This window comes from Heliangelus exortis, chromosome 3 (assembly GCF_036169615.1).
Source record: "Heliangelus exortis chromosome 3, bHelExo1.hap1, whole genome shotgun sequence".
NCBI lineage: Eukaryota > Metazoa > Chordata > Aves > Apodiformes > Trochilidae > Heliangelus > Heliangelus exortis.
Window position 1 is genome coordinate 33,269,267 of NC_092424.1, and position 23,655 is coordinate 33,292,921.

The 23,655-nt window shown below is 47.7% G+C and overlaps 1 protein-coding gene across 2 annotated transcripts in view; it reads left to right on the forward strand.

The window, feature by feature from the left end:
- Positions 1-23,655, forward strand: part of LOC139794431 (phosphofurin acidic cluster sorting protein 1-like) — a 66,055-nt gene that overhangs the window by 25,556 nt on the left and 16,844 nt on the right. For both annotated transcript variants that reach the window (XM_071739978.1, XM_071739977.1), the window contains exon 2: positions 19,254-19,341. In XM_071739978.1, coding sequence (XP_071596079.1) covers positions 19,254-19,341 — 88 coding nt within the window. The remainder of the gene's footprint in view (positions 1-19,253; positions 19,342-23,655) is intronic.

A 23,655-nucleotide genomic window follows, 5' to 3' on the forward strand; every position in this document is an offset into this window, starting at 1 on the left:
TACACTCAATTTCCTCATCCAGATCATTGATAAAGATACTAAAGAGAACAGAGCCCTGGGGAACACCACTTGTGACCAGCTGCCAACTGGTTATAACTCCATGCTCCAGAACTCTTTGGGTCTGGCTATCCAGCCAGTTTTTGAACCAGCAGAGCATATACCATCCTAGCCATGAGCAGCCAGTTTCTCCAGGAGAACGCTGTAGGAAACTTTGTCAAGGGCTTTACTAAAGCCTCCACTGAGATGACCTCCTAGGGTGAATCTGCAGGCTGTTCTTACTCAGATATCTCATTATGGGCCTGTCTACCAAAGAAAACCAGGCCAAGTAGCTATGACTTGGCAGAGGGGCAGTTAAAGCTGTCTGACAACACAAAAGTGTAATTTCCAGGAAGAGCACTGACTGTCGTGCTCTGCATGGCTGCAGAAAAGGTGCTTTGTTCCCAGAGCTGTGCATGATGCCTCCTGTGCTTGCCAGGAAAGCAGCTACTGGTGCGGATCTTGTGGAGTCAGCTGGTAGGTAGAAATTTGGCAAACAGGCTGCTGTTTTGGTTGCTAGGGGACCAGTGTTCTAGAGCTCTGCTGTGTCAATCTGTTCGCAGGGAGCAGTCTCCTGTGCTCCCCTCATCCCACCTCACACTGCTAGGATTTGAATGAAGTACCTGCAAGTGACCATGGTGGAGGCTGTCGTGCCACCATGTGCTTGACAGACAGCTCCAAGTGCCACAGCATCAGCACTTTGGCTTTCTCCTGCTGTGGCCCTGTGCTCACCCAGCTGCCCATAAAGACAGATGTACTGTGGCAGTCTCATCAGTGACTGAACGTGCCTGCAGGAACCCTGGAGGCCTTCTTGAAGGAGGAAAGGAGATGATGTCTGGTGTAGCTGTGTGGAGATTGTGGAGATTCTCTCTGCTGAGGAGTCTCTGTGTTAGTGTTGCTTCCTCCCACTTTAGTGGGGGCTGTATAGGTTCAGTAGTGTGTCTGACACTTTTCGGAGGCTGCCAAGGCTGCTCTGCTCTTTAAGGCTCTAGAGAGAGGAGAGGCTTGAGACAAAGTAACTTCAGTTAATTTAGAATCAGTGACTGTTTGTCCCTCTGTTCCGCTGGGATAGTCTAGTTGATAGTAGTATTCAGGGAAAAATTTTTCATCTGCAGGTAAATAACCTTGAGAATCACTGTCACATATCAAGATTGGTTTGTCATGCCTTCTCATCCCTTGGCTGCAAGGCATGGTAGCTTTACTATCTTTGTTCTGGTGGAGAAGGTGATACTAATAGCTCATCCTCCCACAGAAGTGTTGGACACTGCATGGATAGTGGGATGTAGTGGGATTGTAGCTGGAATGCCAGTTGTTCACTAAGGAACTCTGCTCCAAAAATGGAGGATTCTTTTATTTAAATAGTTTTTATCTCTTCATTTAGAAGATGAAATTACTCTCACAAAAGGGATTGGAGTGTTTCAATACAAGGAGAATGCACGTACCTAAACACTGTTAAAGAAGTTTGAAACAAGAACATCAAATAGTACTGGATTAAAATTACTCATGTAGCCTTGCTGTAGTTCTGTTTTCTTAGCCTTGACAGTTTGAATTAATGAACTTTGTTTTAATGCAGTTTGAAACTGTGGAGTCTTTAACAAAATGGAAAAGAAAATCCAAACAAGTATTCAGCTATGTGACATTATCTTGAGATCTGCATGCACTGGGTTAGGGTGTACTTAAGAACATAAATGTGGCTGTATTGTTTTGATGTAGAACTGGCACAGCCTGATTGTGGCTGACATAATGTTTACAGAAAGAGCATGAGAAGGGCAAACACAGCCCTCTGGCTTTAAATGTGAACAGCTTGGGAGGGTGAGATTGGATATTAGAAGAAAATTCTGCACTGGAAGGGTTATTAAACACTGGAACAGGGTGCCCAGAAAGGTGGTTGAATCACCATCCCTGCAGGTGTTTAAAAGATTTGTACATGTGGTGCTCAGGGGCATGGTTTAGCACTGGACTTAGTGGAGTTAGGTTAGTGGTTGGACTCAATAATCTTGAAGATCTTTTCCAACCCAAATGATTCTGTGATTCCTTGGCTGGCACCTTTCTCTGTAGTGGTGCATCAGAAAAGCCTTTTGCAGCTTGAAGTGGTAGCAGAACTTAGAGGAAAAAAATGGGGAAAAAAAAAACCTGAACAATTAGTCCAGGACTAGATTCACTGGAGCAGTCTGGGCAGATGCCAGTCTGTATTATTTGGACTGCTGAGTGTGATGCGTAGCCTCTTGCTTCAGCCAGTGTCTTTCCCAGGAGGCTGTGAGGGGCTGATGGGAAGCCACACTTTTCTGAGGGCTTTAAGGGAGATTTGAGAAGCTGCAGACAATTAAGCATCAAGCACATCAGTAGCAGCTGAAGAACAGAGGTGGTGGAGCACATGGATAGCTATGTTGGTGTATGGGCCCCTTTGTAAAAAGAAGACTTGCTTCACAGGTGTTTTGGAATTGTAGAGGCATAAGAACTGAGAGATCCAGTTGGTGTATACTACTTGAATTTCCAAAAGGCCTTTAGCAAGGTTTCTTGGAAGAGCTTCTTGAAAAGCAAGGCTACTGTGGAACGAAGGGGGAAACTGTCACACAGATAACTAATTGCTTAAATAAATAAATACTATGTCAGTTGTCATGATGAATGCACACCAGTGGAGATCTAGAGGGATCTTCACTTTGGTGAGTGCTCAGTATAATCCTAAATAGAAATACTCTTTGGAGAAGATCACTGTAGCACTGAAGAACTCCATCTCTGGGACTGTCTGCTGAGGGACCATCTTTCACACATGCTCATACATACTTAGTCTCTGCAGAGCTTTATCTGCCTTAATTTTTAGGGAGGGTTTGTGTGTTGGGCCTGTGTGGCAGGGCTTTGATAGCAGAGGAGGTGCCACAGGGAGCAGCTTCTGTGAGAAGCTGCTGGAAGCTCCCAGGGCTCCAAAATCCAGACCTGCCTCTGGCCAAGGCTGAGCCCATCAGTGATGGTGACAGTGCCTCTGCAAGTAACATACTTAAGAAAGGGAAAACAAAACTGCTATAAGACCTGTAGGATACAGGAGAGGGGGAGGTGAGAGCAATACCATAGCAGAGATACTGAGATTGACAAGGAAGGAGCCAAGGAGATTCCTGAGCAGAGTTTCAATTGCAGCCCCTGGTGAAACAGCAGCCATCCCCTGCAGCCCATGGAGGAGCATGGTGGAGCAGATGTGGGTCTACATCCATGGAGTTCCTCCATGCCAGGGGAGGTGACTGTTCCTGCAGCAGCCGTGACTCTGTGTGCAGCCCAGGCTGGAGCAGTTCCTGAGGGACTGCGCCTGTGGGAGGGACTCACGTCAGAGGGATTCATGGAGGGCTCTCTCCCACATTAGAGTAGGGGAAGACTGTGAGGAATCCTTCTCCTGAAGAGGAAGGAGCAGCAGAAAACAACCTGTGGCAAACTGACTGCAAACCACATTCTCTGTCCCCCTGTGATTCTGGGAAGGACGAAGTAGAGAATTTGGGAGCAAAATAAATGGGGCCCCAGAAGAAGTGCAGCCGTGGGGTAAGGTATTTATTTATTAAGATCTGGGTTTCCTTTTTTTTTTTTTTTTTTTTTTCCTCCCTCTCTGTCCTGCTCTGACTTGATTGGTGATAAATTCAATTGTTTGTCTCCCCATGTTGAGTGTGTTTTGCCTGTGACCATAATTGGTGAGTGAATGGTGAGTGAACCCTCTCTATCCTTGTTTCGACCCATGAGCTTTTTGTTATATTTTCTTCTCCTCATCCCCCAGTGGGGAGGGGCATGGGTGAGCAGATGGGTGGTTCTTTGTTGCCAGCTGGTCCTAAGCCAGAGCAGTTTGTGATGTGCTGAAGACTTGGATGTAGCTTACATTTGCGTTTCAGGAATGCAAGTTTAGCTGTTCAGACTCAATTTAAGTTTTTCTTTTTGACTTGAGTGTTAAGAATCTGACGTGTCTCTTCCTGGAAAAATATTGTTTTGGAGTCCTTGAAACTCTCCAGAGATCAGCAAAAGTATTAAAGTAGGCATATTCCTTAATTCAATTTCTTTATGTGAATTAACAAATGGTGCTGGACTTCTTCCCTTTCCTTAGAGAGGAGCGTTGATGCTGAATTCTGCGGAAATCATCAAGCATGGTTTAAGAAGTACATTCTGATCAGATTCTGACAGAAGCCATTGGGTGAGGTAGTCTGGCAGCTGGAGACAAGTGATTGAGCTGACGGTGGCAACTGTTGAACCAGCTGCAACTTCTGATGAGCTCTATGGTGGCTTTTATATTCATGCCATATGCAGTAGGGCAAGCATTTTATTCTGTACCTTATACTCATGTTACCAGTGCCTTGGCTGTTCAGGCATGTTTATGTGTCAGCTCTGCCAGCCAGAGCTTCTACTCTTCCCTCTTAAGAAGCTGGCAGTGGTAGTTCATAAAGCAGTGGAAAGTGAGGAGGAAATAACTGGGGATGGAAAACACTCATTGTTCCAGACACTTGAGAAAACAGAGCTCACTCATCAGCACTGTGCAGCTCAGCTCTTACCCATGAAATGTGTGGTGCCTCCGCAGGCACCCAGGGCTGAGCTGGCACTCTGTTTTTGCACTGGGGCTCTGGAGGCATCCAAACCCACGTGCTGAAATTGGTCACGTTTCAGACTCTGCTCTCATAGCTGCTTTGTCTGCCAGGGCTGTATGATGACCCTGCTGCACTGCAAATGTTCATCTGTGCTCTTCAGAAGTTAAATGGTGAATCTCACTGTTTACCTTGGTGAGCTCCTCTCCAAGGTGGTTGCTCTTGCCTCTTGGCAGTCTTGCCTGCATTTTGCCTGTGCAAGAATCCAAGAATTCACAGAGAGGCTCTAAGCATTGGAGAGGGACAACAACATCCTAACATATGTTAGAGGGCTCATGGGGACTGGAGAGTGAGCGCTGCTGAGCCTCTTCTCTGACCTCTGTGTTTGGAGATGTGGATGAACAGAATGTATGTAAACTTTCCATGGGGAAACAGATATATAAAATACGAACTTGTATCCAGTGTTGCTAGCCCCCTGTCTTTGTGCTGCAGTACACACCAATGTTTGGGTGGGCTTGCATCAGTTTTTGAGTGGGCTTGCACTGGTGGCAGGGCTGGGGGGCTTCTGGTTCTCCTGTGGTGTTGCTGGTCTGCATGTGAAGTGCTGGCTGTTCGCTGCCCTGCTCCTGAGCTGCTTGCTGGCATGTGGCAGCTCATTGCAATTCAGGAAAAGTAGCTGAAACTTCTCTTCTTCTGGAAAAGTAGGTCAGGGAAATCTGCCTGTCAGGAATGTCTGGAGGGAGAAAACGGGATTTGGTGAAGGCGGTAAGAGCCCAGCACAATCCATCTCCATCTGTTATTATTGAAGAGATTTGTGGTGTGAATGTACATCATAAAGGCTTCTATAAAAATGCCAGTTCCTGCTAGAGTGGCATCTTGTGACCTGAGGTGCAAGCCTAAAGTGGGACTTCTGGGTCTGACTTCTCTGTGATCTTGGGCATCTCACATTCCCTTTCTGCATCCTGTCTTATGCAAAAAAAGGAGCATTGCTTGGGCTCTTGAGGAGGTGTAACTAAATAACCAGCAACTTTGCTAAATTGTGCAGTGGGATTGAGGTGAGTCGTCCAAGCTTTAGTGATCCATTACAGTAGCAAAAATGAAGAGATCAGTACAAAGCAGCTGTGTTTTGCCTAGTTGTTTCTTGTCTGGAGAAGAGCCAGGAGGTGTGGGGATGTGTGCGTGGCAGGATTGCTGCTGCTTGTCTTCCACGACAGCAGTGGAAGGGAAAGTTGGGTAGCCAAGGAAACGCCATGTCCATTTCCGACCATGCTCAATGAGGGCTGAACATTACTGTCTAAATTCTGGCAACCTGCCTGGTTTGAGTAACTGTTGTTTGCACCCCTCATTCTTCCAACAAGAGTGTTTTGAGCCTGGTGAGTTTCTTTTTACCTGCTGCTGCAGGACTCCTGTCAGATGAGTGCTCTGCCGAGAGGTGCCACTGCAAATGTACATAGCTGGCAGCCAAATGGGTGCTGAGTTTGCTGCTGCCTCAAATGTGAAATAGTTTTATTCGATATTGCTATTTCCTGTAGGTCAGGTTTTCATGGATGCTGATGGCTTTATGCTGTTCTCTGTGTACAGAATGGATTTTTGGTGTCACGAGCAGGTTTCTCATGCTGCCAATTCTTAGCACAGTAACTACTCTGAATAAGGGAGTTATATGTGCCAAGAAGACAACCTCAGTCTCCTGCTCTGCCAGTGCTTTGGGACTGAAGTCCAAATCTAGATGAAAAGCTTAAAGGGTGGGTGCTTTAAAATGCCAGACTCAAGCTGTGGGCATAATTTTCTAGGTGGAAGTGCGTCATCAGTTCATATCATAAAGGCATGTTGCAGGGAGAGAGGTTTGCTTCAGAAGCTAACTAGGGCTTATACTAGAAAAATTAGGCCAGTAAAGAGAATCTTGTTTAGATACAAGATCAGTGCATCTTCATGTTAATTACTTGTTAAGTACTTGGTTGTAGACCCCAGTGAACACCTTTGCTTTTCCACTCAAAAGCACTGCAGTGATTTTCTCTCTGGTTGAGTAGCAATACTGTTTAGCCTTTCTGAAGCAAAAGCCTCCTCCATCAATGACTGATGCCTTGAAAGGGAGACCTCCAGACCTTCTTCTTTCTTTCAGTGTACAAAACTATTTTATTTCCCTCTGTTGCTAGTTCATTTCCTGGGCTTTCTTTGCTTCTTATACAAAGTAGGGTTGGCTGCACTCCAGGTCTGTAGAGACCCACATTGTTCTGTGTGGAATTGCTCATCACAACTAGTTATTCACTTTAAGCAAGCCTTTTTCAATGTAGGTGACATCAGAGGACCTTGGTGGTGTTTGCTCCTGTGAATAGGACCAGACTGTTCCTCTTCCCTCAGTGTGTCATTTTACTTGATACTGAAGCCAGCCCTAGTGGTATTACTAAATGGTTCTTCTAGACAGCATTGCCAGGGTTGCAGTGGATGAGAGGTTCAATTAAGTTTGTGTGGGACTTCTCTGTGTCATGACATGGCTCTGTGACATGCTGTGTTGACTATGAGTGCTTGTTGGTGGGGAGCAGATGTGACCTAGCTGTTTTATCTACTGTTTTATCTACAGTGGGCTGAATACAAGGATCCTGTAGATGCTTGGCTGTTGCTATAGTGCAGGCATTGGAGGGGAAGCATGTTCCATCTGCAGTGACAGTGGTGGAACTGCTTCTCCTGTGTCAGGTTAGTCCAAAGAGCAGCTCTGACTATCTCACATCCAGTAGCTGTCAGGACTGCTGCTCTCTGGCTGGACATCCCTGGCCCTGCCACTGCTGGAGGTATGGCATGTGTTTGTGAGGCTAGCAGCTCTGATCATGTCAGATACTCTGTGCAGCTTCCAGGATTCTGGATAGTTGCTAGGGCTACAGGTATTGTGGACCTGTGTCTCCTCTCATCTGTGCCTCCATCCCTTCTACCAAATCTGGGCTGATCCTTTTAACTGCAATAAGAAGCAATGGTGATGCTCTGATGTAGAACCTCCATTTGATCTTTTGTGTCTTAGACAAGGGAAGAGTAGGGTGATTGCAGCCAAGAAACCAAGCTAACAAAAGACCTTCTGCTTTTGTGTTAGGGTACCAGTGCTTTTCAGCCTCCCTGGGGGAAGAGCTTCCTCTGTCTCTTCTCTTTATGCAGTCATCCCGAAGAAGGGATTTACCTCTACTTTCAATTGGTGGTCTACTTAGAGCTGCAAACTGAGCACCATGTTACTAACAAGTGGATGAATACTTTGGGGTCCTTGGCTTCTCTGGGCTTGTGTTTTGTTCTTTCTTGTTTCTGCATATTGCTGTTCATGCCCTTGGTAATTTGACTTGTTTTCATCTTTTAGATGCTTTCTGCTTGGCCATGGGGACTGAAGATAATGTGATCCAGCTAGGCTGCAAGGCTGCCCCTCCCTTCAGGCATTAGGGTGGGCTATGTGATACTTTCTCAGCTTTTCTGTTAAGGAACTGCCAGCTAGATCCTGGGCCTTTAGTTAAGTTTGCTCCCCTGATGTTTTTGTCTCCCAGTTTTTGTTCTTTTAAAAACTGTAACTGGCTAGAATTTCAGTCACTTGAAGAAGTCTTATTGCTTGCCCTCTTTAACCACTTCCTACACGCTAGAGAGTGAGATGTCTCCTCCTCATGGCTGTTTTCAAAACTTCTCAGTATTATTCTGGGCTTGAGCTAGCTTTTATTTCTTTTATAGGCTTCCATTAGAGTTTGATCGGTGAACCAAAAAAGGCACATTTTTGTCTCTTCTGCTTCAGCTGACTAGTGCAGAGCTGCCTGTGGGCCAGTCCCAAGGTATGTGCACTGGCATATGTTTTGCTGACCAAAGAGCTGGGGATGACTCATTTCAGAAGCATTTAACAGCCTCCTGTATAAAATTCAGAGTATTTGGAAAGAAAACAAGAATCTGAACATACAGATTTGACTTGGCCAGCATGTTCCCAGATAATGGGCATGAAGGAGTTGAGTCTGTTGCACTCTGTGGTTTTGTGTGTACCTATAGTGCAGAAAACCTTTCACTTCAGCCATGGATCTCCAGAGGTTGGTGGGAGGGATTGTATGGTAAACCACCCATCTGTCCATTTCCAGAGTCCTCCAGTAGGCACTCTGGTGCTCTGGTGAGCACTACACAGGTGTGCTTTAAAGAGAATTAGTGGTTGGTAGCATGTTGATTTTTTTTTTTATTTTATTTTTTTTTGTGTATGTTACAAATTCTGGTTGTCTCAGCCAGGGTGTCTTTGGATGGCTGTGTGTGCCAGGTGTGACTGCAATACAGGATGTGTTTTGATGAGGCACACCAGGTTATCCATGAACCCTTTTGCTAGACAAAGTATCTGCCATGATAGCTCCTGCCTCTGCTTGCAGCTTGCTGAGACACAGGATGGGCACAATGAGCACTGGAAAGAAATGTCCTGTTCCACTGAGACAGCATCTGGAAGTGAGCAGCTCCAGGTGCATGGAGTGTCATCTGCTAAGTCGGTGTGCTGCTTGCTGGAGCCCCCAGGGCCCTGTCAGTGTTGTAACTGTCTGACACTGCTGAGCCCAAGCTGCAGCACCTTTGAGAGAAGGGAATGGGCCTTCTGGGCAGCCTGTCAGCCCACTGGGAAATCTAATGGTGCCCATGAGCACAGATGACTGCAAGCAGCAGCCGCCTGCATGCTTTTGCCTGGAGAGGGCCTCAAGGGGAAACAGCTTTTGCTGTGTCCCACTGGAGCTCAGGCTGCTCCCTGGACACAGCTCTCATACTCCTGCAGGGCAGCTGGTCCTTGCTTCTTGATGCCTGCTCCCAGAGAGCCTGATGTTACAGGGGGCAGACATGAGCACAAAGCACTATTGTGTCACTAAGGTTTTCTGGTAAATACTGTGGTACCCCTCAGGTAGGGATCTAGCGTGAGCCTTCTCACCTCCACTCCAGCTGCCATGGGTTGTGTGGCACCTCTGCTTCAGAAAACCACACTGAGTGGTTTCCACCAGTGGGTGGAAAAAGCCAGCCCCTTTGGATCACAGTGGTGTGACAAGATGGATGTCACTGCCAGGGGGGGCTATTTCTGAAGCTGGCTGATGAGAATAAGCAGTGCACACCAGAGTGTTTGCAGGCATCCTTATGCTGAAAAGAAAGCTGCTCTGTAGCACCAGGTAAGCTGCAGCTCCTTGCCATGGGGTGTGGGAATAGCTCTGGTATGTCCGTGGCAGGGACAGGCTGGAGTGTCTGACAGAGTCTTTCTAGGCAGAGCTCAAGTTTTGTGTTGCTCCCTCTGGTCTTGCTTTTGACACTGCGTGCACATTGTTTTCCTGTGAATTTAACACCTGTCCTTCCATAGCTCCCCCACTTTTCAGGCAAGGATCCTTGTGTCTTCTGTGGTCAGCACAGCGGCCTCTCTGGTCTAGATCAGGGGATTTAAAGACCTGTGTGTAAGAGAGGTTGAAAACTCACACAGAAAGTTCAAGCTCGCTTTTAATCTCTTTTAATTAAAAGTTAATTAAATTTTAATCCCTGAATCCCTTTTGCTTTTGCCTGGTCCACAGAGATCCAGAGGTCTGAGGTGGTGGCTGAAAAGCATTGCTTTCAGTAGTGCTTCAGTATGAAGATACAGGTGTGTGCTAAATTACAAACTGGTTAGAAGGAAAAGATTTAATGCAAAACTATCAGGGGAAGCTGTGAACAGAGGCTGAATCCATCTGGGAAGACAAGAAAGGAACTTTGTTAAAATAGAGTGTTCACATTTGTGCAGATCCTGGGAATGATAATACTAGGCCATGATGCTTCAGCAGGGTGTTTTTCTGTTGCTGACTTTTTCTAGCACAGAACAGCATGACCAGACTGTAAAATGGTGTGAGGTGCCAGGTTTGTATCTGACTGGATGCTAGATGGAAGGGATGTTAGCAGGAAGAGAATTTTATAGGGAAGCATGCAGTTTCCAAGAGTATTTTAGTCTCTCCTCTTATCTCTTGAACATGTTGGGCAATTTCATTTAGTATTTATGAAAGAGTAAAAGGAGAAGAGTTAAAAAATCACATCATTAGGTGTAAGGAGGGTGCAGGGGAGCCTCATGAGCAACAAAATGTGCCTGCTCAGATTTCAAAGATGTAGCCCCATCACAGCAGAGAGTAGGGTGTTCTCTGCCTTGTCATTGCCACCATCTCCTTGTGTTTTGCCTTAGCATGGGCAAGCTGGAGGCTTGTGTGTGAGGGGGGCATTTAGTGCAGCTTTGCAGGCAGGCATGGAGCTGTGACAAAATAGTAGAAGCCTTGCTGGTAGCTGTGCTGGGTCCAGGGCTGCGACAGTGCCATCAGAGATGAACAGCTTCTCCCTGGAGTGGTTTGGCTCAGAAAGTGTTTAACAGCACAGAGGAAAGCTGGATATGAGGAAGGCTGTAGCTTGTATCAGTAATATTTCCTTAATTTGCCACACGGGTAGATTAAGTCCCTGCTAGTTCATATCCTCTACTGAGCAAAGCACTATATTTGAATTCTGTCTGGAGAGAGAAGACTAGCTAGGATAGAGGGGCAGGAAAAGCTTTGCCAAGGCTGACAGGCTGAAGCGATCGGATTCCTTTTGCCCAGGTTCTGCCCTGGGTCCATATGCAGGCAGCATTTATCCTGCCTGGGAGTTTGTGCTGCTGGGTAGGTCTGGTGCCACAGTAACAGCTCTTTCCTCCCACAATAGGACTGCCCACATTGGCAGGAATTACCCTGAAGTCAGTAGGATGGATGCATGTCTTATAGGTGATCTGTTCTCCAGGCTGGCAAAGCCTGTGGGATCTCCCAGTCTGCAGCAGGGATGGATCAGGAGGTGGCATTTCATAGGAGGAAGCAGTCCTTGGGTCAAGAGGTGGAATTCAGATTATATATAGGCTTCAGTTGTCTCTTTATCTGCTTTGTACAATGTCCCACACTGACCCATCCTGGAAACTGTCATAGCAGCAAGCTCTTGTGTTCTAGGCACAAGTCCACAACAAAACCAGACAGTAGGCTACAGTGGTCCGTTTCTTTTCAAGGCTGCCTGTATTGCTGAGTCCAGAACTATGGAGCTGACTGGAGCTGTGGAGTTTGCAAAGGCCATTTGTGCTTAGAGAAATCTGCTCGGGAATAGGAAGGGAACATTCATCATTTAGCTTTATCTTTGACTTGCCTCCACTATGGCATTTCCAGTGCTCTGAGAAAGCAGCATCTGTCTTGTTTAGAAACAATTTGCATGGAGGGATGCTGGTATACACCTGCCTATGTGTCGAGGTACATCCAAACCTCAGAGGAGAGACAGCTCATCGATTTTGAGAAGGAAAGCACAGGGGCCCTGGAGCAGTTGGCTGCAGGCCTGGACATGGGAACACTGGGCACCTTTGAAAGTGGCACTACTGTCTGTGCTTAGTGAGGACACTGGAGAACAGGGGGATACTCCATGGTTCAGTGGATAGCCTTGGACAAGTATACGTGTGAGAACTGTTTTTTGACCACAGCCAGGCAGCCTCTGTCCTGATTTGGGATGCTGTGACCTCTGTGATGGCACCGAAGAAGCCTTGCATCCTCATGCCTCTGCTTCATTGCCCTGTTGCTTGGGAAAGCCCACCCTTCCTCATTGTGCCATGGGCAGCAAGCAAGCAGAGGGATCTCGGTGTTAACTCTTGTGCTGAACAGTCATTCTTTCATTAGAAATGCAGTGTTAGGAATAGTTGAGATCTTCTTCCATGTACTCTGCCTGCATATTAACATATTGGCAGCACAAAAGCAGCTGAAAGCTTGTAGTAGATGTAGCTTTTTGGAGAAATACAAAAAACCAAAAAAAACCTGTGCACCCTGAGGGCAAAAGCAGCTGCTTTATTTGTCTTTCCTGGTGTGACTCCCTCTGTTTGGGGCTGACTTACACCCAAGTGTGCCTCTTGGCTGATCTCTTTTATGTTTCAAAAGCATAACCTGTTAAAACTCTCTGAAGGTAACATAGTGACTGGTCCAAGAACAGGTTTGGCTACAGCTATCAGATACTTGGAAAGACCTGGGAACTAGAGTTATTTTGCACATTGTGTTAGGAATTTAGAAAGATTTTTATATTCTCCTAAATAAACCCAGCAGATCTCCTCTGTAATGCTGAGTGAATCTTTCGTCTTCTGGACAAAACCAGTGAATCCATTGCCTGGCTGTGCTCAAACCTCCCTCATACCTGTCTGTTTCGATATGGCTATCAGACAGCTCTGGTAGCCCTTGCTGGTGATCAGGAGTAGCTACTGCTGGTGGCTGAGATGCACACAGCTTGCAGATGTTCTCGCCGCTCCTCTGAGCTTTCTTATCTTGTAGGTACATTTGACACAGCCTGGCATGTCTGCTATGCCTTGTCCTAACTGTTTTATCTCTTTGGGGTGTGACCTGCTCTTTCCCATGCATCTGCTGTGAGTGACTCTGCTGCCTCAGCGGTATTGCAATAGTATGAAAATGTATTTCGGAATACAGAGGAGCGCTACGAGCTTGTGGTGGCAGAACTGGCTGTTCCCAGGAGGCCTCTGGGGGGCAGTCAGAGCTTCTGGCAGAGCTGTGTGTGGTCCCTGCGTAGCAAAGGTGGTTCTGAGTGTGTTTAATACAGCAGCTGAGTTCAGCAAGCTCCAAGGCAAGTCACAGACCAAACGAGAGCTGTTCTGAGATAATCTGCCCAGAGATTAATGAGTCAGGCACCCTTCCAAGGGCTGGTTAGAGTAGGACATGCCTGATGAATGTACATGAGGTGGCGATGTTTTGTGCAGTTAAGAATAGGCTGCCCAGCCAGATGAGAACAGTCAGGGCTGATGGGAAGGGCTTCCTCTCCCGTGAGGAAAGGAAACACGAATAAAGGATATGCTTCAATTCAGTATAGTGCTGCTGAGGTCCCATTTAATGTGCTGCCCTGACAGGGCTTTGCACTGGTCTCTGAAAAGAAGACACAGTCTGTCCTGAATGGCCATCCCAGGGAGCATATGCTAGCCAGGACACAAGGCTGTGAGGAGGACTGGGCATCTGCAGGCAGGCAGTCATGAAGAGTAGATATATCTACTTGCAAGATACTGTTTTTTCTCCTTTGCCTCCCATGTGTTCTGATTGTGGATGACATCTGCCTCTTGGTAGCATATACCCTGCTGACTCTGGCATTCTTTGCTGTTTCCAGCATGCCATTACCTCCTGTTCTCTTTCAGTGTAGTGCAGCCAACTTGCTGCTGTGGGGAGAAGGAACACCTTCTCATCACAGGCTTGAGGTTCCTTTGCTGTTACAACCCTCAGAGACAAGCAGAAAAAGAACGTTAGCTGGTCCTCCAGAATGTCTGAGCTTTGGCGTTGGGTTTGCTCTGTCTAGGGGCACTTGGAAGGAGGTGGGACGATGGAGGAGACCAGGAATAGTCACATGGAAAAACAAGCTAAATTTTCGAAGGCAGGTAGAATGGAATAAAAGCTGTTAAATGCTGATAGAAAATTAAGGGACATAGCAACCTGGGGCATTTTCTCTTCCTGTCCCTCTCCCTTCCGCTTGAGGTTTTGCTTTGGGCATGTCACTTGGGAATTGGGGTGAGTTAAGCCTGTTGAAATTTGCAATAATAGAAGTCTGCTCTGGATCCAGCAGCAGGGCTGGCGTGTGCTATTGCTAGCAAGCTGCTGTCAGCCAGGATGCTGGGGAGCCAAAATGCCTCTCTCACGGCAAGGAGAGAGGATTGCTGGTCCACACAAGGGCTTGTTGTGCTGCACACCACCTTGCATAGCTCAGCTGGGGGACCTGGTACACAGCATGCAGTTGGCTATGGCTCTTTCCTCTCCAGGAGAGTCCTGTTATGGTCTTTGGCCTCTGCATCCTACAGTGCCACACCACTTGAGTGCAGCTTCCCAGGCTGCAGCAGCTGCAATTGCTTGAGGGCAGAGAGGCAAAAGTGTGATAGCAAACCTTGTGTGCCCTGTCCCACTTTCCCTTGGGGAGGCTCTCAGAGCAGCCTGACATTGGCCTTCATCCCAGTTCATCTTAAAGCATGTAATGGACCTGCCAAGCCATCCTGATGCTGGAGCTGCAGAGCGTGATGAAGAGCCGGCTGCTGTCCCAGTTCATCGCTCCTCTTTGCTGGCAACAGGGACTTGGTTTCTGAAAGTGGAGTAGGTCTCTCCTCCCCTCTGGGTGCATCAGTGGTGTCACACTGCACAGAGCACATTTCAGGGAGTATTCCGACTTCAGAGAGCTGTGGCTGAAAGCTCATCGTGGAAAATATCTCACTACTTGCACCTGTATTGAGTGCTCTTCCCTTTCTTGGGGTGGGGTAGAGGTGAGGGTAGAGCTGGACACAGCTCTGGTCAGAGCAGGTAAAGCTGCTTTTACAGGCTGCTCTATGAGACTCGCCAGTTTGCAGGGTGAGCTTGCAGGGAATCCTTATGGGCCGGGGTGTCTTGTCCTGGCTGGCTGCCTTCTGCCCTCTAGTGAGGAGCTGCACAGGGAACAGGTGCTGCACAGCAGTTGAGCAGGGATGCAGGAGCCTCCTGTACCTTGTGAGCCCCACTGAACATCTGGCATCTCTCCAGAAGCCCAGTATCAGAGTTGGACCTTGAAAGACCAAACCTGAGCTGTCAAAGTGTGGGGAAATACTGAGTGGCTGCTAAACTGCTGCTATTGAAGGCTTGGCCCACGACTGTGCATCTCATAAGGTTACTAGTGTTGACAAGGATGCATGGGGAGCTATCACTAGCTGCACTAGCTGGGACAAAACTTTTTCCCAAAAAGTGTGTGTTGTCTAACATTTGTAGGTGGCACAGGAGCTACAAGCAAAACGTGGGGAGCCTGGCTACTGCCACATGAGGAAATCAGTGCGAATGTTCAGGAATATAATCCTGCCCAGAGAGTGAGCTGCCACTGATCAGTAGTGAGTTAGCCAAGCACTGAACAGCCCAGGAAGCCAGCAGAAAAAAATGTACCATGTCTGCTCAAAAGGGGTGGGAGACCTGCTGTTAAGATTTTCTATCCCATTAGTGGCCAGCCCTTGCTGCTGCCTTGATTTACGCTCAAGCCTTCGCCTTCCATACATGATCCCAGTGGAAGTGCTCCTCAGCACCTCTACCTCCTCAGTGCCTGTGGCCTGTGCAAAAAGCTCTTTTTTAGACCTGCACTTCTGATTTGTATTCCGCCAACATTAGAGATGTGTGGCATTCACTGAAAGATTGGCCTTGAAATGCAGCAGCAAGACTGTACACTGATGTACAATCTGTGAGCAGCAGCCCCTTGTAGGGACAGGAGGTTGGATGATTTTGCAAACAACAGCTGGAGCCAGTGATTTACTGCTGGCACTGAATTTCACAAAATGCAAGTGTTACAGGAGCTTTGCTTTCCAAGAAGAACTCACAGGACTAGTTGGTGACAGTGTTATAAATGTGTCATCAGATTTCAGAGCAAAAACTCCATGTTCATCATGTAACTAGAGAGCAAGGAAGGAAAAGAAACAGCTGAGAAGCTGCAACCTGGAGTGGGAGGGGAAAGAAAAGGAAAATAATGTTCCTAGAATGATGCTTTGAGTATTTTAAAAGTATGATTTGAACATACTTTTGTCATGTCATATAAATGTCTAAGAACATACTCCAGGAGTTTTCACCATTGAGGTTTTACTGTTATCAGTTAACTGGGTGAGTTTCTGTGTTTGCTCCTTTCTCTCCCTTCTCAGTCTTACATCGATGTAACTGCTTGCAGTTCAGAATCCCAACTTCAAAAGTCAGTGCTTGCTTAGGTAAGGTGAACGAACGGATGTGTCTGTGTGCAAGTGTGCACATGTGTGCGTGCTCCTTAGCTGGGGGTGGTGCTGTGGTGACATCTTTGTGTCTATGAACATCCGCTCCTTTTCGTTAATGCCATTTCAGCTGGGGGGTGGGCAGTGCTGGGTGTGTGAATGTGTGTATGTGCACATGTACTCCTGCTTGTTACCTCCTTGGCAAGCAGCAGGGGTGGAGTGTCTGTTCCTGCTCGGTACCAGGTTATATAAGGAGGCGTAGGGCAGAGTGAGCGAAAAGTAGGAGCTGCTTTATTTTGTTCCATGTTTAAAAAGCCATGATGAGGAAAGAGGATTTTTGGCTGACTGACCATCCCAGTTAGTGATGTAAAGAAGGCTGCACCAAGAAATACCAGCACCTCTCTTATGAAGACAGGCTGAAAGAGTTTGGGTTGTTCAGCCTGGAGAAAAGGTGGCTTCAGGGAGACCTTAAGGTAGCCTTCCGGTGCCTTCCGGTACCTTCCAGTACCTACAGGAAAGATGGGCAGGGACTTTTTACAAGGGCGTGTAGCTACAGGACAAGGAGTAATGGCTTTAAACTGGAAGTTTAGGTTAGACATTCTTCACTGTGAGACACTGGCACAGTAGCCCAGGGAAGCTGTGGATGCCCCGTCCCTGGAAGTGTTCAAGACCAGTTTGGATGCAGCCGTGAGCAGCCTGGTCTAGTGGGAGGTGTAGAGGACCCATGTAGAGGACCCATGTAGAGGCCCATGTAGAGGACCATGTCGTTCCCATGTTGGAACTAGATGATCTCTAAGGTCCCTTCCAATCCAAACCAATTTATGGTTCTGTGATTCAATGAAATGGTGAGTGTTTCTCACCAGTAAATGACCAGTAGTGGAGTGGGTGTACTGGAGTTTCTGGAGGCTGTCAGTCTGTCCTGTTGCACAGTTGCTGTTAGTCACTGTTGCTGTCAGTGTTACACAGTCATGTTCACCACAACTTGATATAAAGGCAGTCCTTGTAGCAGTCATTGTAAGTAGCACTTGCTGTTTATTCTGTTTAAGAGTAAATAGATCCAAATTTATAACTTACCTACCAAAAAGCCCCGTGACTTAGGGGAATGACACAGTGATAAGTTCTGGGCCAAGGCTGTGAGGTGGTTGCCGTGGGATTTGGCTGAAGTGTTCAGAGACACTTAGCATTCTGATGGCTGTGGATCCATCCTGACCCATAGAGATCTACAGGAATTAGTGTGACACCCACTACTGTCCACTACTGGTGCTAAACACCTGGCGGTGACACAAATCTGGGTGATGCAGGGACTGGTTAAGTAACAGTTCAAAAGGGGGTCATCAGGGACAGCCAAGCTGCTAGGATGCACCTTCTTAAAAACTGGGCACTCTTGTGCTTCAGATAAGTACATTTAGACTCCAGAACACGCTTGTGGGAAGGGAAGCCATCTTTCTGGCTAGCACTCAGTCCTGCTCCCCTTGCCACAGCTTGCTTCTAACCTTGCCTAAGTATTTTTGGGGAGCAAGAAGCCTGCCCCAGATAAGATTTCTCCCTTCCTACAAGCAAAGGCTCAGGGTGGAAGAGTGGACAGAGACAGGATCATGAATTGCAATGCTGGGTTGCTTAGGATATGAGGACTTAGGCAGCTGTAGCCCTACTTCTTTGGCTGTAGGTATTCAGGACACCTGACAAAGGGGTGGGCAGAGCTCTTCTGCACTCCCAGCTTCCTGACTTCTGGTCCCCACCGTGCTCTGCTATCCAAATGTGAAGAACAGAGCATCTGGGTTGCAGTTACAGTCCAGCAAACCTCATGCAGAACTTAAAATAATGCTAGCAGGGAGGGCAGGGATGTGGTAAAAAGTGAGCATTGGCTAAGCCCCAAGCCTGTCCTGCAGTACAGCTGTTCATCCTTCCCTTTCCATTCCACCTCTGGGCTGCTTTACATGTACAGTGTGCTGTACATGAGCATAGAGAGGGTTGTTTCTTTTTTTGTTTGTTTTTTCCTTAAAAAACCAAACCAAAACAAACAAAACAGAAAAAAGCAAACACAAAAAGCAGGGAGGAATAGCTCTTGCCATCAGACAGCACAGTGTATTAAAACAGAAAGGCATTTGATAGTAGCCCATCTGCTCTTAGGGTGGCCTAATCTCAGGTACAGCACACTGGGTACCACAGGCTGCAGCAATACAGATGGTGAGCCAGGAGCACAGAGGCTGACTTACAAAATGTGAGAATGCCAGTATTGCTCGTTGTAAAAACGTGTCTGGCCTGTGTTCCCTGACACGTAGTTCCTTGCAAGCAGTCTCCATGGGAGTCCTGCTGCAGGCTCCTAGGCAGGAGGTCAGGGTTTCTGGCTGTCTCACAGGCACTGACTAATCCTTTGAGCAGCTCAAGTAGTTCTTACTCAGTCTTGGGCTTCTTCGTGGGTTTTTCCTAGAAGTGTCACTTACCACATGGAATCTCCAGGATTTGAGGTTGTCAGGGTGGCTGTGCTGTATGAGGCTTCCTGCAGGGCTGTGGCCTCCCAGCTTCCCAACTCAGCTCTGTGTGGTACTGTGCAAGAGAAGAGCTGAATTTTAGCGTTTGCGTGGAAACATTTGCCTTAACTGAGTCCAGGATAAGAGCAGATTTAAGTGCTTTGGTTTATAAATAAGCAGCACTGTGGCCAAGGTAGATTTAAGCAGAGCTGGTAACAGTCCTGTTTGGGAAAGGATCTCTTTACCACATGGCCTGCTGTTGGACTTCCTGTCGCACGCTAATCCCTTAAGCCTGCTTTAGCTCTGTTAATTTTCCTTCTTTCCTTTTTTCCCCAATGAGCTGTCTTAGTGGCGCATGAATGCCAGTGTTCCTCGGCCATGCTTGTGCCTGCGGCTGGGCCAAGCATCCAAGCTGCCTTCCCAGCACCGGGTACCATGTGGCAGGGCCCCAGGGATGGTGGTGCCTGAATGTGTCCCATTCTCTCTGTCTTACAGGCTCTGCAGTCTGCGCCTGAAGAAACTCACAGTGCTGAAAGAGCTGGACAAAGAGCTGAGCTCTGTGCTTATCGCTGTGAAGATTCAGGTAGGCTCCTCTCTTTGCTGCTGTCTGATGGCAGCGAGCCCATCCTTGTGCCCTCTGTGAAGTGCTGGTCTGCATGTCCCTTGCCTTGTGCCAACCCCTTGCTTCTGTCTCCGTTAACATCCTTGGGGAGATTTTGGCTCCTGAGCACGTGCCCCAGGGACAGCAGCAAGCTGCCTGGTGCTGGTTTGTATCAAGGATGAATTTTGTTAGGCCCCTGCACTGGGCAGAGTGCATCTTGCTTCCCAGCCTGCCTCAGCTGAGGCCTTCCTCTCAAGCTGATGTGCCAAGTTTGTCATTCCCTACCCCACCATTCCTGACCCTTTAGACAGCCTCAGCACTCGATGGTTGCGGGCCGTGCCCTCCATCCAGATTCCCTCTTTGGGGAGTGACTGATGGGATGGATACAAGGGATCTGTCTCTGTGCATGACTTCTGCTGGCACTAGCACCCTGTGTGATCTCACTGCTGCCTCTGCTGTCTCCTCCCTGTCTCTGTTCATCCCTGCTAGGCCTGTTGCCTCTACTCAGAGCCAGGCAGAGGGGAGGGGAGAGGATCTTGGTCATCAAGGGGAGAGGGGATTTCCCCCCACCCTGGTATGTGCAGTCCTCCCCCCTCCCTCTCTGGAGCTCTTGGTGAAGAGATGGGTCCCTGTGGGTGCAGGCACACAAGAAAGATGCCTCTTGAGTGTGCTGTCCTCACCGCAGCTCCCCTGACCCAGCTGGGATGTTGGTGTCCTTCCTTCGTTCTTGTCAGCTGGCAGAAAAGCTGCTGATCCTATTCAAAGCACCGTGGGGTGGGAGCTCAACAGCTTTGCACTCCCACAGAGCTCTTTGTGCGGCACACATCAGGATCTAAATCCTGGATTAGTGATGGAAGTTGCAGTATTAGTGGAGCTCTAGAAGCCAGGGTTTGCCTTCGTGGCAAACCTGATTCACTTGCACAGAAGGAAGTGCAAGTGAAATGTGTGTGAAACTGGGGGGCTGGGGTGAAGATAGCAGGAGGATACTGTGGTCCACACACTGTTGCTCAGTGCCTCACTTTGCTGGCCTTTCCCTGACTGTGTATATGGTGCCATTCAGGAGAGATGAAACCACTGGGCTTCAGCCCTGAAACCGAGTGCCTCTGTAGTGCAGACTTTAGCAAAGGAACAACCTGGGCAGGAGGGAGCTGCTTGCCCCCTGGAAAGTCTGGGCCATACGTGCCATCAGCACAGGAATGGGGGTCTGGGAGCCAACTGGGGGCTGTAGGTCCCACATGGCCAGGAAGGCCAGCCTGGTTCCTCACTCCTTCTGTGTCCTGCACTGTTGGCTCAGGCTGTGCTTCTCTGGACTGGGAAACCTTGGGCTCTTGTGCAGCCCTCCTTGTGCTGGAGCTGCCACGTGCTGAGTGTGTATGTCCTCAGCTGCCCCTTTCATACATTGCAAATGTGAGAGTGTAGAAGATGATGCACAGAGGCTCCAGCTCTTACAGACAGATAATCCCTGGCTCTTCCACAGGGCCTTGCACCCTGTTGGCAAAAGAAATTTACAGGCTTCAGCAGTGACTGAGGCTACAAGGGCTCTTTACTTGCAGGGCTTCTTTCCCTGCCAGGGGATGGAAGCTGTATTCAGGGTCCTAATTAAAACATGGTCATCTCCTGTCTGTGTGGTCACATACCTGTGGTTGTGTGCTCTCATAGGCACCCTACAAAGCTGCAGAAAACTGGAGCAGAATGCTTCTGCCCACATTACCCTGTGGCTCAGCACTCATTATGGAAACGGGGTTGACTTGTGTGGCTCTCTAGGCTGCTTCCACCTGCCTGACCAGCTGCCTTGGCAGGGTTGGGGACTGCTGAGCCTTCCTGGAAGGCAGATGGAAACTGTAGGCAGCTTCAGCACAGCCTGCCTACAGAGTGGCCTCAGATGGATCCATCCCTCCTGCTCCTCTCTTAGGTAACAGATGAGTCACTCTAGCAAGAAGCTGTTTGAAGGCTGCCCAGCAGGCGTTGCCATCTCTATCTTTTGGATGGAAACAGTTGATGCATGTAATGTGTGGAGGAGTCACAAGTTCCCCAGGGATGCAGCTGGGGACTAGTGGAAAGGGGAGCTGTATTTTCTCTCATTTCAGTAATAGCTCTGTTGATTAAGGAAGTTGCCTGTCCGGAAGTTGCTGCTCTGAAAGGCAGATTGCATGGAAACAAAGTTCTGACCCTGTCTGTGTGGGGCTGGCACCAAGACTCCGCTGGCTCCAGTGCCTCAGCTCTGGAGACAGTCTGCTCATTGAATGTACGTGACCCAAAGGATAGTATAAGCCTGTCTAGAATGTCTCATCTTGTCACAGTGATCGTGTCCTTCTGGTCATAAAAGACAGCTTCCAAGTGTGGCACGTGCTGTTTATCTCATCCTTTGTCTGAAAAAGACCTCTGCCAAAAGACTAAGGGAGCTTTCTTTGTCTACGGAACATATAAATTGCCTAGAGATTATTTGAATATTTGATGTTCACTGGCTTCTAGTGAGAAATAGTCTGGATTACTGTAAAAAAGAGGACTTACCCTCTTCTCACCTGAGTCTTTTTTTAAACCTTTATCCCTCATTGTTTGTTTTAACAGACTGGAGATGTCTCAGAGCATTTCCTTATGTTCAGCATGGCATTAAGAGATTCAGATGTGCCTGGCATAGCTCCATAAAGGTGCAGATACCTGATCATGGTATAAAGCAAAACACAGTGCTCCCTCACAGCAGTGAGACTTACTCTTAATTCAGAAGCACACGGTCTTGGGCTGTGAATAGAGGAAATGATCAAAGAAAGAAGAAAATGAGTACCAGCACTCCTGGAACTTGTAGCTCCTGAGACATGTGCTGTGGGAAGAATGCAGATCCTCTTTTGCCTTTCTTACAGGATGGGGCTGATGACTCAAGTTCATCCCTTGGTGCTTCTGTAGAGAGATGGTGCTGGCAGCACCTACATAGCAGACCAGAATGTGTGCTACAAAATAGGTCAGGCTGAGAAGCTTGTTTGCCTTTGCTGGGCCTGCCTGTTGCCCCAGCCCTGCTCACTGTAGAAACTTGGATTTTTTGCTCCTCCTTGCTGTTCATGGAAGGTACATGCAGAGGTTTATGCCTACACTTAACACAGGCATTGTTTCTAATCTATTTGCAAACTCTTGTAGGATTTTCCACTCCTTCCTAAGCAATCCCAGTATCCCCTAAGTAATTAAATTTGCTGATGATATTTAATGGGCCATTCTCTCCTCAAATGCACCCTTAGCTTGAATTCTGGGTAATTCTTTGTTGTCTGCCCTGGCCTGGTCTCCTGTACTATGTTATTTCTCTCTCCTTTTCTAGGTTTGGTAGGAACTTCTCACCTCAACACTGTGTTCTAGACAAGACCCATCAGGACATACTGATACATGAAACTGGGGATTGCACCTTGGAAACCAGATTTCAGCATCATGTGCTGGTTTATAGTAGTGAAAGCTCCTGTAGGGGTTTTTCAGTTTATTAGGTAGTGAAATCTATGACCACAGCCTCTCCCTATTTCTTTTCACTTTTTTGACAGTTTTTGTCACCTGTGATCTTCACTGTAACAGTCTAAGATTAAATCTTCTGTAGCACTGATGGTGATACTCAACTGTTCTGCTGAAAAATTGATCTTGCCTGACATTACTCAAGTTGCAGAACAGCAGAGCTACATTGGGTGCTGAAGGCCATGTCCAGTTGAAGTTTGAATTTCTCAAGGGATGGAGAATCCTCAGTCTTCCTGTGTCCTGTCCTAAGGATTGACTGCACTCACAGAGAAAAAAAGTATCCCAAAATCTGATGATAATTTCCCATGTTCCAGCTCATCCCTATCACTTCTTGCTTTGTCCCTGTGTACCTCTGGGAGAAGTTCAGTTGTCTTCTCTGCACTCTCCTGTTAAGTGCAGCTGCAAAGTTACCCTTCACCCTTTCTTTTTCCAGCTGAACAAACCCAGCTCACTTGGCCTCTTCTTGTATGTTCTGTGCTCCAGCCCCTAACCATCCCAATGTCTTCTGCTGGACATGCTCCAGGCTCTCAGTGTCTGTCTTGTACTGGGCAGCTCACACTGGTTCTGGAAGCCAGTCTTGTGTCACCAGTTCTGAATCGAGGGCAAGAATCCCTTCCCTCTGGCTGCACAATTGCTGAGATTGAGATTGATGTCATTGCTGCAAAAGGGCAGGCTGCCAATGTAGGGGTACCTTGGTGTCCCCCAGGATTCCCCCTGTCCTTTTCTACAGAATCTGTCCTTTCATGGCAAAGTCATGGGATGTCTTTGCTTTTGGCTCATGAGGTTTCTATCAATCTTACTAGAAATCCT